The 17900-nt window shown below is 45.7% G+C and overlaps 1 protein-coding gene across 1 annotated transcript; it reads right to left on the bottom strand.

The window, feature by feature from the left end:
- Nucleotides 1-1208: 1208 nt before the first annotated feature.
- Nucleotides 1209-14637, bottom strand: LOC121557926 (glutamate receptor ionotropic, NMDA 2B-like; the record flags this gene model as incomplete). Its single annotated transcript, XM_045220687.1, has 3 exons — nucleotides 14585-14637; nucleotides 11073-11260; nucleotides 1209-1447 (listed from the first exon to the last, which is right to left on the bottom strand). Coding segments are annotated over exons 1-3 (480 nt in total), but the record flags the coding sequence as incomplete, so codon positions are not given.
- Between the last annotated feature and the right edge of the window lie 3263 nt (nucleotides 14638-17900).

Raw genomic sequence — 17900 nt, 5'->3', positions numbered from 1 at the left:
CCGCCACTCGCACCAGGGATACGGTGCGCGGCGCCAGCCCGACCCGGCCTGTTCCGCCACTCTCGCACCAGGGATACGGTGCGCGTCGCCAGCCCGACTCGGCCTGTTCCGGCCACTGGCACCAGGGGATACGGTGCGCGTCGCCAGCCCGACCCGGCCTGTTCCGGCCACTCGCACCAAGGATACGGTGCGCGTCGCCAGCCCCGACCCGGCCTGTTCCCCACTCGCACCAGGGATACGGTGCGCTGTCGCCAGCCCAGTCCGGCCCATCCAAGCTTCCCGCACCAAGTCTGTGGTGCGTCTCGTCAGCCCTGTCCGGCTCGTCCCTGCTCTCCGCACCAAGTCAGTGGTGTGCGTCGCCAGCCCATTCCGGTCCATTCCTGCTCCACGCACCAAGCCAGGGGCGCGTGTCGTCAGTCCGGCTCCGGCCAGCGGGGCTGGACAGGACCAGGAGTACTTTGGGGGGTTGGAGAGGGAGTGGGGATCAAGCCCGGAGCCGGAGCCGCCGAGGAAGAATGCCCACCCAGCCCTCCCCTGTTTTGCTCGTATTTAGGCGCGGTCACAGTCCGCGCCTTTAGGGGGTACTGTCACACCCTGGTTCGGGGACTCATTATGTTGAACCAGGGTGTGTTCATTCTATGTTTTCGGTTTCTCTGGTGGGTGTTCTAGGTGGTTTATTTTCTATGTTTGTCAGTGACTCCCAATCAGAGGCAAACGAGTGTCAGCTGTCGGCTGTTTGTCTCTGATTGGGAGCCATATTTAATCTATCTGTTTTCCTTTCGGGTTGTGGGATTTTGTTCGTGTGTGTGCGTGTTGTACACTAGACGTCACGCTTTCGTTGTTTTTGTTGTTGTGAGCATTTAATTAAAATCATCATGTTCACTCCCAACGCTGCGCTTTGGTCCTATTTCATAGACGGACGTGACACTGTCTCTATCACAGTTAGCAAAGTTTCATTAGCTTATTAGTATAGGTTTTATTATGCCGCGTTCACATCATGTCAGAAATTCTAAAATTTCAGACTAGTTTATACTTGAGTTTCCCACTTGGGAAGTATCGGAATCAACCAATAGGAAGCTCTACGCAAATAACTGACGTTCATTTGAACTCGGAGGTCCCGAGTTTCCGACATGACGTGAACGTGGCATTAGCACAGAATATTGGCAACCAGACCAGGAAGTCCTGCTCCACTCCAGACAATAACTCACCCTGCTGATGGAGAAGGTAAAGCCTGGCTTGCCGGTGCAGTAGCCCATGAAGCAGAAGCGCAGTTGCCAGTAGAAGGCGTGCTCGGCGATGAAGGTGATGAGCGACAGAGCCATGGCCGCCCCCAGCATGTAGAAGACGCCCGCCATGTTGTCCACGTCCAGCTGGCTGCTCATCACCTCGTTCTTCTCATTGTGGCAGATCCCCGTCAGCCACAGAGCCTCCAGCTCCTCCATCTCTCCTGGGGGGATAAGCAGGAGATACAGGGGGTTAGGAGGGGTTAGCAGAAGAGCGGGTTAGGAGGGGTATGTATGGAGGGGTTAGGTTGTATAAAGGTTGTATTGGGCTATACTAGGGTTAGGAGGAGATAGAAGGAGCTAGCAGGAAAGAGGGTTAGAGCAGCGTAAGGAAAAATAAGCCTATATTGTATTAAGGTTAGAGGGGTATAATGAGGGGTTCGTTTGTAATAAGGTTAGGGGTGAGGGGGTATATGGAGGGGTTAGGTTATGATAAGGTTAGGGGTGAGGGGGTATATGGAGGGGTTAGGTTATGATAAGGTTAGGGTGAGGGTATATGGAGGGGTTAGGTTATGATAAGGTTAGGGGTGAGGGGGTATATGGAGGGGTTAGGTTATGATAAGGTTAGGGGTGAGGGGGTATATGGAGGTGTTAGGTTATGATAAGGTTAGGGGTGAGTGGGTATATGGAGGGGTTAGGTTATGATAAGGTTAGGGGGTGAGGGGTATATGGAGGGTGTTAGGTTATGATAAGGTTAGGGGTGAGGGGGTATATGGAGGGTTAGGTTATGGTAAGGTTGAAGTTTAGGGTTAGAGGGGATGGGGTTAGAAGTTGGTTCAGGTTATATTGAGTTGTAGGTTAGGAGAAGATAGAGGGAGCATATAGCTACAGTTGAAGTCGGAAGTTTACATACACTTAGGTTGGAGTCATTAAAACTCGTTTTTCAACCACTCTACACATTTCTTGTTAACAAACTATAGTTTTGGCAAGTCGGTTAGGACATCTACTTTGTGCATGACACAAGTAATTTTTCCAACAATTGTTTACAGACAGATTATTTCAATTATAATTCACTGTATCACAATACCAGTGGGTCAGAAGTTTACATACACTAAGTTGACTGTGCATTTAAACAGCTTGGAAAATTCCAGAAAATGATGTATTGGCTTTAGAAGCTTCTGATACGCTAATTGACATCATTTGAGTCAATTGGAGGTGTACCTGTGGATGTATTTCAAGGCCTACCTTCAAACAGTGCCTCTTTGCTTGACATCATGGGAAAATCTAAATAAATCAGCTAAGACCTCAGAAAAATTGTAGACCTCCACAAGTCTGCTTCATCCTTGGGAGCAATTTCCAAACGCCTGAAGGTACCACGTTCATCTGTACAAACAACAGTACGCAAGTATAAACACCATGGGACCACGCAGCCGTCATACCGCTCAGGAAGGAGACGTGTTCTGTCTCCTAGAGATGAACGTACTTTGGTGCGTAAAGTGCAAATCAATCCCAGAACAACAGCAAAGGACCTTGTGAAGATGCTGGAGGAAACAGGTACAAAAGTATCTATATCCACAGTAAAACGAGTCCTATATCGACATAACCTGAAAGGCCGCTCAGCAAGGAAGAAGCCACTGCTCCAAAACCGCCATAAAAAAGCCAGACTACGGTTTGCAACTGCACATGGGGACAAAGATCGTACTTTTTGGAGAAATGTCCTCTAGTCTGATGAAACAAAAATATAACTGTTTGGCCTTAATGACCATCGTTATGTTTGGAGGAAAAAGGGGGTCACTTGCAAGCCGAAGAACACCATCCCAACCGTGAAGCACGGGGGTGGCAGCATCATGCTGTGGGGGTGCTTTGATGCAGGTGGGACTGGTGCACTTCACAAAATAGATGGCATCATGAGGAAGGAAAATGATGTGGATATATTGAAGAAAAATCTCAAGACATCAGTCAGGAAGTTAAAGCTTGGTCGTAAATGGGTCTTCCAAATGGACAATGACCCCAAGCATACTTCCAAAGTTGTGGCAAAATGGCTTAAGGACAACAAAGTCAACGTATTGGAGTGGCTATCACAAAGCCCTGACCTCAATCCTATAGACAATTTGTGGACAGAACTGAAAAAGCATGTGCGAGCAAGGAGGCTTACTAACCTGACTCAGTTACACCAGCTCTGTCAGGAGGAATGGGCCAAAATTCACCCAACTTAATAATAATAATAATAATAATAATATAAATAATAATAATAAATAATAATAATAAATAATAATAATAATAATAATAATAATAATAATAATAATATTGCCATTTAGCAGACGCTTTTATCCAAAGCGACTTACAGTCATGCGTGCATACATTTTTTTGTGTATGGGTGGTCCCGGGGATCGAACCCACTACCTTGGCGTTACAAGCGCCGTGCTCTACCAGCTGAGCTACAGAGGACCACAAGGACCACAAGGACTTATTGTGGGAAGCTTGTGGAAGGCTACCCAAAACGTTTGACCCAAGTTAAACAATTGAAAGGCAATGCTACCAAATACTAATTGAATGTATGTAAACATCTGACCCACTGGGAATGTGATGAAATAAATAAAAGCTGAAAAAAATCATTCTCTCTACTATTATTCTGACATTTCACATTCTTAAAATAAAGTGGTGATCCTAACTGACCTAAGACAGGGAGTTTTTACTAGGATTAAATGTCAGGAATTGTGAAAAACTGAGTTTAAATGTATTTGGCTAAGGTGTATGTAAACTTCCGACTTCAACTGTAGGTGCTGAAAGGTGAGGTATTTGAGGATTAATATCAGGCATGAGTGCTGAGGGATACAGTGAAGAGGGATACAGTGAAGTGCGATACAGTAGAGGGATACAGTGAAGAGGGATACAGTGAAGTGCGATACAGTAGAGGGATACAGTGCAGTGGACTGGAATGAACATTGTGAGACACTGATTAAGTTGCTTCTGATGTCTTTGTCCTTGACTGTTATTGTGACTGTGTGTGTGTGTGTGGCCATTACAGCTGTGTGTGTGAGCACAGTCAGTGCAGGAGTGAACAACAAGGTTCCTGGTGTGTGCAACACACGCATGTCATGTTGTGTTATGTCCCCCCATTATAACAGCTAATCACAGCTAATCTTCATTAATCATTGATTATGCAAGTCGCTCGTTATCTGGTCTTGATGTGGGAAACAACAGCCTCATGGGACTTCTGCTAGTCCTTGGGGTCCGGGAGGAAGTACACACAGTCATGTGATCGCCGGTCCCACCGTAAAATATGTCCCCATAGCCCCCCTCCTCCCTGGAATTGGTGCTGAGGGAGATTCGGGGAGGACATGTCCAGTGAGATTTGTTTGATGTGAGCCACCAGAGTCTGTATCTTACCAAAGGGGATTTCCCACTCCCCTAGTGCTTGTGTAACTAACAGTGTGCTAACTCACTCGCTGCCTGGACGGTAGCAGATTGTGCCTGCCTGGTTGTTAAGACTTCCTGTTAAAGTAGGCCACAGTGACAGACGTGAAGGAAGCTCAGCAGGTTGTGTCAAGTTGACTTTGAGCTCCTCAGATGTAGGACATGCAGTCTTTATTCTTTTTTAACCCCAATTTCGATCTTGTCTCATCGCTGCAGCTCCCCAACGAGCTCGGGAGGCGAAGGTCGAGTCGTACGTCCTCCGAAACATGACCCGCCAAACTGCGCTTCTTAACACCCGCCCGCTTAACCCGGAAGCCAGCTGCACCAATGTGTCGGAGGAAACACCGTTCAACTGAGGTCAGCCTGCAGTCGCCCGGCCCGCCACAAGGAGTCGCTAGAGTGCGATGAGCCAAGTAAAGCCCCCCGGCCAAACCCTCCGCTAACCTGGACGATGCTGGGCCAATTGTGTGCCACCCTATGGGACTCCCGATCACGGCCGGTTGTGATACAGCCCGGGATTGAACCCGGGTCTGTAGTGACACCTCGAGCACTGCGATGCAGTGCCTTAGACCACTGCACCACTCGGGAGGCCCGGACATGCAGTCTTTGGGTTGACCTCAATACTCCTCCACCTACCCCTGCACAAGACCTGGTTGAAATATAGACTTGAGCTGTTCTTGTTTCAGTTGGTCCTGTAGAATAGAATCAATGGAGAAGTCCAAAAAGTGTCCTACTTAATTAAAGCTATTCACTTCTGTATGTGTTCCATGTACAGATGTAGGATCTTAATTTGATCACTCTTTTGTTGCTGAAATGCAGATGAGCAGATGAGATTAGTGATATACATAAATTCACTGAAAAACCCACACTAACACACGCTTATATTAACAGTATTTCATGTAGCCTACTTTTGTCCAGCTAATATCCTAACCACCCGATCAAGCAACATTATGGACTAAACGTTCAAATCCTATTTCTGCAGGATGATTTTGCTACGACAATACTGGCCAAATTAAGATCCTACATCTGTATGTCCTAGACCTATACCCCCACCAGTCCTACCCCCACCCCACCAGACCTACACCCCACCAGACCTAAACCCCACCAGACCTACACCCCACCAGACCTCCACCCCACTAGACCCACACCCCACCAGACCTCCACCCCACCAGACCTACACCCCACCAGACCTCCACCCCACTAGACCCACACCCCACCAGACCTACCCCCACCAGACATAAGCATGCCCACACTTGATGCTATTTGAATCCACTCCAGATTCACCAGAGGCTGCCACTTGGAACTAGGACACTATTCTTGGCCCCTCTGTCATCACATGACGCACACACACACATGCACACACACGACACATGCATACATACAACCACACACACTTACACACGCATGACACACACGACTCACACACACACGCACACACACACACACGAGACAAACATACATCACGTAACCATGTTGTATGTATTATAACAGGGGATGACACCTGAACAGACATCCAGTGAGGGTGAAACTCTGAGCTCTGTACTCGTTTATATAAAATATGTTCTGACAGCGCGTTAAGGTGTGAATGAAATTAACGTCTGACCACATATACAGTGGGGGAAAAAAGTATTTAGTCAGTCACCAATTGTGCAAGTTCTCCCACTTAAAAAGATGAGAGAGGCCTGTAATTTTCATCATAGGTACACGTCAACTATGACAGACAAATTGAGAAAAAGAAATCCAGAAAATCACATTGTAGGATTTTTAATGAATTTATTTGCAAATTATGGTGGAAAATAAGTATTTGGTCAATAACAAAAGTTTCTCAATACTTTGTTATATACCCTTTGTTGGCAATGACACATGTCAAACGTTTTCTGTAAGTCTTCACAAGGTTTTCACACACTGTTGCTGGTATTTTGGCCCATTCCTCCATGCAGATCTCCCTCTAGAGCAGTGATGTTTTGGGGCTGTCGCTGGGCAACACGGACTTTCAACTCCCTCCAAAGATTTTCTATGGGGTTGAGATCTGGAGACTGGCTAGGCCACTCCAGGACCTTGATATGCTTCTTACGAAACCACTCCTTCGTTGCCCGGGCGGTGTGTTTGGGATTATTGTCATGCTGAAAGACCCAGCCACGTTTCATCTTCTTTGCCCTTGCTGATGGAAGGAGGTTTTCACTCAAAATCTCACGATACATGGCCCCATTCATTCTTTCCTTTACATGGATCAGTCGTCCTGGTCCCTTTGCAGAAAAACAGCCCCAAAGCATGATGTTTCCACCCCCATGCTTCACAGTAGGTATGGTGTTCTTTGGATGCAACTCAGCATTCTTTGTCCTCCAAACACGACGAGTTGAGTTTTTACCAAAAAGTTCTATTTTGGTTTCATCTGACCATATGACATTCTCCCAATCCTCTTCTGGATCATCCAAATGCACTCTAGCAAACTTCAGACGGGCCTGGACATGTACTGGCTTAAGCAGGGGAGACACGTCTGGCACTGCAGGATTTGAGTCCCTGGCGGCGTAGTATGTTACTGATGGTAGGCTTTGTTACTTTGGTCCCAGCTCTCTGCAGGTCATTCACTAGGTCCCCCCGTGTGGTTCTGGGATTTTTGCTCACCGTTCTTGTGATCATTTTGACCCCATGGGGTGAGATCTTGCGTGGAGCCCCAGATCGAGGGAGATTATCAGTGGTCTTGTATGTCTTCCATTTCCTAATAATTGCTCCCACAGTTGATTTCTTCAAACCAAGCTGCTTACCTATTGCAGATTCAGTCTTCCCAGCCTGGTGCAGGTCTACAAAGTGTGACTGTTTGAGGTTGTGGACAGGTGTCTTTTATACTGATAACAAGTTCAAACAGGTGCCATTAATACAGGTAACGAGTGGAGGACAGAGGAGCCTCTTAAAGAAGAAGTTACAGGTCTGTGAGAGCCAGAAATCTTGCTTGTTTGTCGGTGACCAAATATTTATTTTCCACCATAATTTGCAAATAAATTCATTAAAAATCCTACAATGTGATTTTCTGGATTTTTTTTTCTCAATTTGTCTGTCATAGTTGACGTGTACCTATGATGAAAATTACAAGCCTCTCTCATCTTTGTAAGTGGGAGAACTTGCACAATTGGTGGCTGACTAAATACTTTTTTTCCCCACTGTATTTGGCAGTAGATGTCGGACCTGGGTTCAAATACTACTTGAAATCTTTCAAATACTTTGAGTGGTTTCTCTAGCCTGCCTAGAGTTCCTGCTGAGGCGGGGTTTAGTTTTGAGGATATTCTATTGGTCCATTAGGCCAGCCAAGCTTAATCAATCACAGGTAAAGTATTCAAAATTATTTCAAATAGTATTTGAACCCTGGTCTGGTACATACTGTAGAGATGTATGCTACTGTATGTGAGGCTCACTTTCAGTGGTGAACCAAATCCCTAGCCTCTTGTATCAAGAGACTATCAACTGTCTGAAACAATCTGGACCATATCCCTCTCACACTGTTATGACCTCTCATACATTATAAAAACTGGGACATGCTATGATAGAAAATGCCTAGTGCATTCAAGCCATTGTTGTGTACTGCCCATGTCCATGTATAGACACTGAGTGTACAAAACATTAAGAACACCTAACTAATATTGAGTCCCTTTTGCGCTCAGAACAGCCTCAATTCGTCAGTGCATGGACTCGACAAGGTGTCGAAAGCGTTCCACAGGGATGCTGGGCCATGTTGACTCCAATGCTTCCCACAGTTGTGTCAAGTTGGCTGGATGTCCTTTGGGTGGTGGACCATTGTTGATACACACAACAAACTGTTGAGCGTGAAAAACCCAGCAGCGTTGCAGTTCTTGACACACTCAAACCGGTGTCTTGCCCATTCACCCTCTGAATGGCACACATACACAATCCATGTCTCAATTGTCTCAAGGTTTAAAAATCCTTCCTTAACCTGTTCCTTCATCTACACTGATTGAAGTGCATTTAACAAGTGACATCAATAAGGGATCATAGCTTTCACCTGGATTCATCTGGTCAGTCTATGTTATGGAAAGAGCAGGTGTTCTTAATGTTTTGTACACTCAATATATAGAACGTTTCTCTGAAGGCAGTGAGGTGATCATCCAGGTATCTTGTCAAGACTTCTCAGTGTTTCTACTGTACATGCTGTGGACCATAGACTCTAGATAGGACACATTGAACAGTTTATATACAGTTGAAGTCGGAAGTTTACATACACCTTAGTCAAATACATTTAAACTCAGTTTTTCACAATTCCTAACGTTTAATCCTAGTAAAAATTCCCTGTCTTAGATCAGTTAGGATCACCACTTTATTTTAAGAATGTGAAATGTCAGAATAATAGTAGAGAGAATGATTTATTTCAGCTTTTATTTATTTCATCACATTCCCAGTGGGTCAGAAGTTTACATTCACTCAATTAGTATTTGGTAGCATTGCCTTTAAATTGTTTAACTTGGGTTTGTGTAGCCTTCCATAAACTTCCCACAATAAGTTGGGTGAATTTTGGCCCATTCCTCCTGACAGAGCTGGTGTAACTGAGTCAGGTTTGTAGGCCTCCTTGCTCGCACACGCTTTTTCAGTTCTGCCCACACATTTTCTATAGGATTGAGGTCAGGTCTTTGTGATGGCCACTCCAATACCTTGACTTTGTTGTCCTTAAGCCATTTTGTCACAACTTTGGAAGTATGCTTGGGGCCATTGTCCATTTGGAAGACCCATTTACGAGCAAGCTTTAACTTCCTGACTGATGTCTTGAGAAGTTGCTTCAATATATCCACATAATTTTCCTTCCTCATGATGCCATCTATTTTGTGAAGTGCACCAGTCCCTCCTGCAGCAAAGCTCCCCCACAGCATGATGCTGCCACCCCCGTGCTTCACGGTTGGGATGGTGTTCTTCGGCTTGCAAGCAACCCCCTTTTTCCTCCAGACATAACGATGGTCATTATGGCCAAACAGTTCTATTTTTGTTTCATCAGACCAGAGGACATTTCTCCAAAAAGTACAATCTTTGTCCCAATGTGCAGTTGCAAACCATAGTCTGGCTTTTTTATGGCGGTTTTGGAGCAGTGGCTTCTTACTTGCTGAGCGGCCTTTCAGGTTATGTCGATATAGGACTCGTTTTACTGTGGATATAGATACTTTTGTACCTGTTTCCTCCAGCATCTTCACAAGGTCCTTTGCTGTTGTTCTGGGATTGATTTACACTTTTCGCACCAAAGTACGTTCATCTCTAGGAGACAGAACACGTCTCCTTCCTGAGCGGTATGATGGCTGCGTGGTCCCATGGTGTTTATACTTGCGTACTATTGTTTGTACGGATGAACGTGGTACCTTCAGGCGTTTGGAAATTGCTCCCAAGGATGAAGCAGACTTGTGGAGGTCTACAATTCTTTTTCTGAGGTCTTCGTTGATTTATTTAGATTTTCCCATGATGTCAAGCAAAGAGGCACTGAGTTTGAAGGTAGGCCTTGAAATACATCCACAGGTACACCTCCAATTGACTGAAATGATGTCAATTAGCCTATCAGAAGCTTCTAAAGCCATGACATAATTTTCTGGAATTTTCCAAGCTGTTTAAAGGCACAGACAACTTAGTGTATGTAAAGTTCTGGCCCACTGGAATTGTGATACAGTGAATTATAAGTGAAATAATCTGTCTGTAAACAATTGTTGGAAAGATTACTTGTGTCATGCACAAAGTAGATTACATTTACATTTTAGTCATTTAGCAGACGCTCTTATCCAGAGCGACTTACAGGAGCAATTAGGGTTAAGTGCCTTGCTCAAGGGCATATCGACAGATTTTTCACCTAGTCGGCTCGGGGATTAGAACCAGCGACCTTTCGGTTACTGGCACAACGCTCTTAACCACTAAGCTACCTGCCGCCCCAAGTAGATGTCCTAACCAACTTGCCAAAACTATAGTTTGTTAACAAGAAATTTGTGGAGTGGTTGAAAAATGAGTTTTAATGACTCCAACCTAAGTGTATGTAAACTTCCGACTTCAACTGTATATAATATGTACAGGCCAATGGAACTAAGCAGTGCAATTAAGACTGTGGTATCCAGCATCCAGTGTTCGAATCCTGGGATTCGACAATGCAATTGGGAGATGAACTAACAACCAGAAGGAAGCTGGTTTAAGATCCCATGTACCATCTCCTGCCATTGTGCCCTTGAGCTAGGCACTTGCTACTAAAATGTGTAGCTGCAGGGGTGCTGCTCTGTGGTTGGCTGAACCTGTGCTCCTACCCAAAATGTGTGTGTTGTGTGTTTGTGTGTTGTCTTGGGGAGTGGGGAGGGGATGAGGGAGCGGAGCAGATGAAGAATTTCTATCTCTGCAGATGGACTAATACATTACTATTCTATATTCTACCGTAGGACTACAATTGCATGTCAGTTGGAGCTTTACCGTCGCCGAACAGCATGAGGATGGCCAGGTCCACTGCTCTCTTCCAGCCAGAGTCCTTCTGGATGGCGATGCCGTAACCGGTGGTGGCGAACACCTTCCCGCTGCCGATGGTCACAAGCTTACAGCCCTCGTCCCTCCCGGCCATGTAGTTCAACACAGCGGCATCGTAGATGAAGGCATCCAATTTACTGAGCAGGAGAAGGGCAGGAGATAGTGGAGGATAGTTAGTGGTCAGTATTGGTCAGGCAAAGTGTAAGCAATTGTAGATATTGGTTATGTGCAGGGCTAGGAGTTCTTTCCTGATCATATGACTGAACCAGTAAAACTACAGGCCCTGGTTATAGCCTGTACATGCTCTGGAGTTTTCCTGTTGAGGTCGCAAAATCAGGAAAAAACTGCAGGGCCTAGTAATAAGAGATATACTGAACAAAAATATAAACGCAACATTCAATAATTTCAAAGATTTTACTGAGTTACAGTTCATATGAGGAAATCAGTCAATTAAAATAAATTCATTAGGCCCTATTCTATGGATTTCACATGACTGGGAATACAGATACAGTGGGGGAAAAAAGTATTTAGTCAGCCACCAATTGTGCAAGTTCTCCCACTTAAAAAGATGAGAGAGGCCTGTAATTTTCATCATAGGTACACGTCAACTATAACAGACAAATTGAGATTTTTTTTCTCCAGAGAATCACATTGTAGGATTTTTAATGAATTTATTTGCAAATTATGGTGGAAAATAAGTATTTGGTCACCTACAAACAAGCAAGATTTCTGGCTCTCACAGACCTGTAACAACTTCTTTAAGAGGCTCCTCTGTCCTCCACTCGTTACCTGTATTAATGGCACCTGTTTGAACTTGTTATCAGTATAAAAGACACCTGTCCACAACCTCAAACAGTCACACTCCAAACTCCACTATGGCCAAGACCAAAGAGCTGTCAAAGGACACCAGAAACAAAATTGTAGACCTGCACCAGGCTGGGAAGACTGAATCTGCAATAGGTAAGCAGCTTGGTTTGAAGAAATCAACTGTGGGAGCAATTATTAGGAAATGGAAGACATACAAGACCACTGATAATCTCCCTCGATCTGGGGCTCCACGCAAGATCTCACCCCCGTGGGGTCAAAATGATCACAAGAACGGTGAGCAAAAATCCCAGAACCACAAGGGGGGACCTAGTGAATGACCTGCAGAGAGCTGGGACCAAAGTAACAAAGCCTACCATCAGTAACACACTACGCCGCCAGGGACTCAAATCCTGCAGTGCCAGACGTGTCCCCTGCTTAAGCCAGTACATGTCCAGGCCCGTCTGAAGTTTGCTAGAGTGCATTTGGATGATCCAGAAGAGAATTGGGAGAATGTCATATGGTCAGATGAAACCAAAATAGAACTTTTTGGTAAAAACTCAACTCGTCGTGTTTCGAGGACAAAGAATGCTGAGTTGCATCCAAAGAACACCATACCTACTGTGAAGCATGGGGGTGGAAACATCATGTTTTGGGGCTGTTTTTCTGCAAAGGGACCAGGACGACTGATCCGTGTAAAGGAAAGAATGAATGGGGCCATGTATCGTGAGATTTTGAGTGAAAACCTCCTTCCATCAGCAAGGGCATTGAAGATGAAACGTGGCTGGGTCTTTCAGCATGACAATGATCCCAAACACACCGCCCGGGCAACGAAGGAGTGGCTTCGTAAGAAGCATTTCAAGGTCCTGGAGTGGCTTAGCCAGTCTCCAGATCTCAACCCCATAGAAAATCTTTGGAGGGAGTTGAAAGTCCGTGTTGCCCAGCGACAGCCCCAAAACATCACTGCTCTAGAGGAGATCTGCATGGAGGAATGGGCCAAAATACTAGCAACAGTGTGTGAAAACCTTGTGAAGACTTACAGAAAACGTTTGACCTGTGTCATTGCCAACAAAGGGTATATAACAAAGTATTGAGAAACTTTTGTTATTGACCAAATACTTGTTTTCCACCATAATTTGCAAATAAATTCATTAAAAATCCTACAATGTGATTTTCTGGATTTTTTTTTTCCTCATTTTTGTCTGTCATAGTTGATGTGTACCTATGATGAAAATTACAGGCCTCTCTCATCTTTTTTAAGTGGGAGAACTTGCACAATTGGTGGCTGACTAAATACTTTTTTTCCCCCACTGTATGCATCTGTTGGTCAAAGATACTTAAAAAAATGGGCCTCACAATGGGCCTCAGGATCTCGTCACGGTATTTCTGTGCATTCAAATTGCCATCAATAAAATTCAATTGTGTTCGTTGTCCATAGCTAACGCCTGCCCATACCATAACCCCACCGCCACCATGGGGCACTCTGTTCACAACGTAGACATCAGCAAACTGCTCGCCCACACAACGTCATACACGTGGACTGTTGTTGTGAGGCCAGTTGACATACTGCCGAAATTCTCTAAAAACGACGTTAAAGGCGGCTTATGGCAGAAAATGAACATTTAATTATCTGGCAACAGCTCTGGTGGACATTCCTGCAGTCAGCATGCCAATTGCACGCTCCCTCAAAACTTGAGACATCTTTGGCATTGTGTTGTGTGACAAAACTGCACATTTTAGAGTGGCCTTTTATTTTCCCCAGCACAAGGTGCACCTGTGTAATGATCATAATCAGCTTCTTGATATGCCACAGCTGTCTGGTGGATGGATTATCTTGGCAAAGGAGAAATGCTCACTAAGCTTTTTGTGCATATGGAACATTTCTGGGATCTTTTATTTCAGCTCATGAAACATGGGACCAACACTTTACATGTTGCGTTTATATTTTTGTTTAATGTAAGTGACCTATGACAGGTTTAGGTGACAAACCCACAACTCATCAACTCCCCATGGCTACAACATGTTAGTTATACACACCCATGCAAGACTAACAGTTTTACAATACCAGTGGTTAGCTAGCAGCTCAAACCAGCTCCCTCCCAACCAAGCCAAAATAACAGAAACCCACAGATGGCTATATGAAGCACTAATGTTCTAACCCGCACTCTGCATTCTTAATTCTTGGAAAGGAAGAAGGACCATCACATCAGATCAGCTCTCAGCCTCCACCACCAACCACCAGGCTGTTGCTTGCTGCTATTCTGAGCTAAGGAGCAGTGGCAGACAGCAGCAAGCAACAGCAGCAGCTCTGCTGGCTTCCCACCCACACTCCCTCCTCCCTCCATCCCTCTCTCTCCCACTCTCCCTCACCTGTTCTCCCTCCCTCCCTCCCTCCTCTCCCCTCACCCTCCATCCATCCATCCATCCCTCCCTCCCTCCCTCCCTCCTCCTCCCTCCTCCCTCCCTCCCTCCCTCCCTCCCTCCCTCCCTCCCTCCTTCCTTCCTTCTTCCTTCCTTCCTTCCTTCCTTCCTTCCTTCCCTTCCTTCCTTCCTTCCCCCCTTCCTTCCTTCCTTCCTCCCTCCCTTCTCCCTTCCTCCCTTCCTCCCTCCTCCCCCTTACCCCTCCCTCTCCTTCTCTCACCCTCCTTGAGGCTTGCCAGGGCCCTCGTCCCACGTTCTTCTGGTGGTAGCTGGTCATATACTGGTGCATCTCTGGGTAATTGTTATGGATGTTCCGTTAACCGTGCTTCCGTTGGGCACCGTTCAAACGAATGGCGGGGAGAAGGCGTTGGGTTTTTGGAACTGTGAAGTGGGGGTGGGGGTGGGGGTGGGGGGGTTCCGGAAGAGAAGAGAAAATGAGAGACAATAGCCGGGGTTGGTGTGGGGAGGTGGAAAATCGGGTTCCATCAAATGCTCCTAATGCATTATTGTGAGGCTTGGAAAACATATGCAATGCTGGACACAGACAGACAGGCAGGTGAATACACTCACATGCACACACATACACACACACCTTATTGTCGCTGAGGCCCGACACCTGGTCCACATACTCCTCCTGGATCATGAAGGCAGCCAGGTTGGCAGTGTAGGAGGCCAGGAAGATGACAGCGAAGAAGGCCCACACCGACACCATTATCTTACTGGTGGTGCCTTTGGGGTTCTGGACGGGGACAGAGTTGTTGAAAACTAGGCCCCACAGCAGCCAGATGGCCTTGCCGATGGTGAAGGAGGGGCCGCGGGCTCTGGGGGAAGAAAAGAGGGATGGGGAGAGGAAGACAAGAGAGAGGGAGGGAAAGAGGGAGAAGGGAGTTGATTGGTTTGGTTTGTGGCTATGCTCCCAATAAAAAGCACTTCATTTAATAGTCCTGATGTTGGCTTTTTGTTATGGTACCATTGATCTGAGGAAGTAGGTTATGTCTTTCGGTGAAAGCAACATGGTGGGACACTTGTCCTTCTGTCTGCCAATGATCATGAACAAAAGGAAAGGAGAAAAAGCCTGTTGGGAAGTATTGGGACGTGCCAGTTGGCTCCTGCTATACCAGGCTCCACTGTAGCGGAATCAGAACTGACGCCTGGCTGTCTGCATCTACATCCATGGGGGTGCTTGGAGGGAGGGACAGAGAGGGAGAGAGGGAGAGAGAGAGAGAGACGGAGATAGAGAGAGTGAAGGAAGGAGAGAGAGAGGGGTAGAGATAGAGAGAGGGAGAAAGAGAGAGTGCAAGAGAGAATGAGAGAGAGAGAAGGAGGGTGAAGGTGGGGGTGGATGGGTGTCCAACAGGCTACAATTATGCTACAGCTGCAGCAACAAGCAGCACAATACAACACGGTGTGTGTGTGTGTGTTGTGTGTGTGTGTGTGTGTGTGTGTGTGTGTGTGTGTGTGTGTGTGTGTGTTTGTGCGTGTGCGCTTAACACGGCTTACATAACCTGTATTGGAAGTCATTAAATCATGATACCGTGGGCGCGTAAACAGCAGAGGAACCAACATCTCTTTCCATCTCTCTCTCTCATTCTCTCTCCTTCTCTCTCTCTTTCTCTACCACTCTCTTTTCCTCTCTCTCTCTCTCTCTCTCTCTCTGTTTTCTAAGCGGTTACAGTGAATTATAGTACATTATACAGCAGCAACAGACAGTGTAGATAACCTACCATTACCCTGCCCTGCCTGGCCCAGCCTGACCCATCACTACACACTTATCCTGGTCGTCAATATAAAGCAACAACACAAAAAGCAGTGTGGATATAACACTCCTATGATGTTATCTTGAGTGGGCTGGAGTGGTGGAATGTTAATGCATTCCTCTGCATTGTATATGGAGCCAGGGAGGGTGTGGAGAAAAGAAGCACTGTGTAAAATAGAATCCTGCTGCTGCCGTGGAAACGGAACCGTTGATTTTGTGTTTTGGGGTGTTGGGAACATTATTCGATTCTGTGGGTAGTGTCATAAACATTCTGTTACATTTTCTTTCTTCTGTTGTCGTTTTCAACACAATGGACCTGTGGAAAATGTTTAATGGAGGTGTAATGATGGTGGTTTGTGTGAAGAGTAACCTTCCCTGAGACCTGAAGACTTGTGTTATCTCCCTAAGCTAATGCCTAGCCTTTAGCTCAGTGGGTTAACACAATCTTGTGTCGTACAGGTGACCCAGGTTCAAACCCCAGTTTGTCACAAGTGTAATGATAAACAACATGAGACTTGTTGCTAGTGCTTAATGATGCCCAAGGCATTCTGTTATTGTGTGATGATGATGTTAGATAGGTTTTCATTTTAATCTACAGCTCCATCAAAGAGCAGCTATTATTGTATTGTTCGTCCTGATGCCTAGATGGTTGTCCCAAATGGCACCCAATTCCCTATATAGTGCACTACTTTTGACCAAAGGGAATTGGGTGTCATTTGGGACACACGCTATATGTGTTTACAGTTTTTTCCAACTGCTTACACACGTTTTCAAAACTATGTCTCCTTTTTTCAAAACTCTACACACAATTCCCAAAACTGCACACAAAAATGCAAAATGCCTCATCTCCTTCAAATGTAACACTGCATTCAAAATGCCGGAAAACATGTCAGAATGAAGCATTTGCATCAAATGGCAAATACTTCTTTCATAATAGTACATTTTTGGATATACCATGTAAACACTGTTGTTCTAAATCTAAAGCTCTTTGGTCTTTCATAGGCTTATATCTACATTTCAATACAATGTTCTACAGTGAAAGTAATCTGCTGAGAGGGGTAACAAGTACACTGTAAACACCAATGCAATGTAGAAACAGAAAATATTTATTAGGCCAAACACACTGTTGTATACAGTAGCACACAACAAAACCATAAACATATGTAAACCAAAAGTATATTCTTTAGAATACAGTAAAGAACACTATTGTGTGTGGGGTCCCGGGGGCAGTCCAGGAATTGGTAGGGGGTGGGCAGTCACCAGTGCTAAGCTACGCTTCATCTCTTCTCCGGGCTGGGTCTGGCCACAATACTTTGTCCACATCACAAGATACGTTTTCTCTTGCCAAACATCGAGGGAAGTATCTCCTAGCATGGCGTATCCAACCTTGGACAGAGGCAACCTCTATGTCCCCACATGCGTCCTCCATTGCCTGGAGAAGCGGCATGCGGGCATAGGGTTGAGCAATCATACACTTTCCAGCGCCAGGCTGAGAAGAATTCCTCTATGGGATTTAGAAAAGGTGAATATGAGGGTAGGTACAAAACTACAAATTGTGGATGGGTGGCAAACCAGTTTTGGACCAGAACAGCCCGGTGAAAACTAACATTGTCCCATATAACCACAAATCCAGCAGGCTCCTGATCTGGATCAGGGACAAGCATTGTGTAAATTGCATCCAGAAAAGTGAGCCTATGGCCGGTCTTGTACGGACCCAGTGTGGCATTGTGATGGAGGACCCCGTTTTGAGTGATGGCAGCACACATAGTTATATTACCCCCACGCTGTCCAGGGAC

The sequence above is a fragment of the Coregonus clupeaformis genome, unplaced genomic scaffold (genome assembly GCF_020615455.1).
Source record: "Coregonus clupeaformis isolate EN_2021a unplaced genomic scaffold, ASM2061545v1 scaf4997, whole genome shotgun sequence".
NCBI classification, from domain to species: Eukaryota; Metazoa; Chordata; class Actinopteri; order Salmoniformes; family Salmonidae; genus Coregonus; species Coregonus clupeaformis.
Note: the sequence above shows the minus strand (reverse complement) of the source record. Positions and strands in the feature narration are given on the sequence as shown.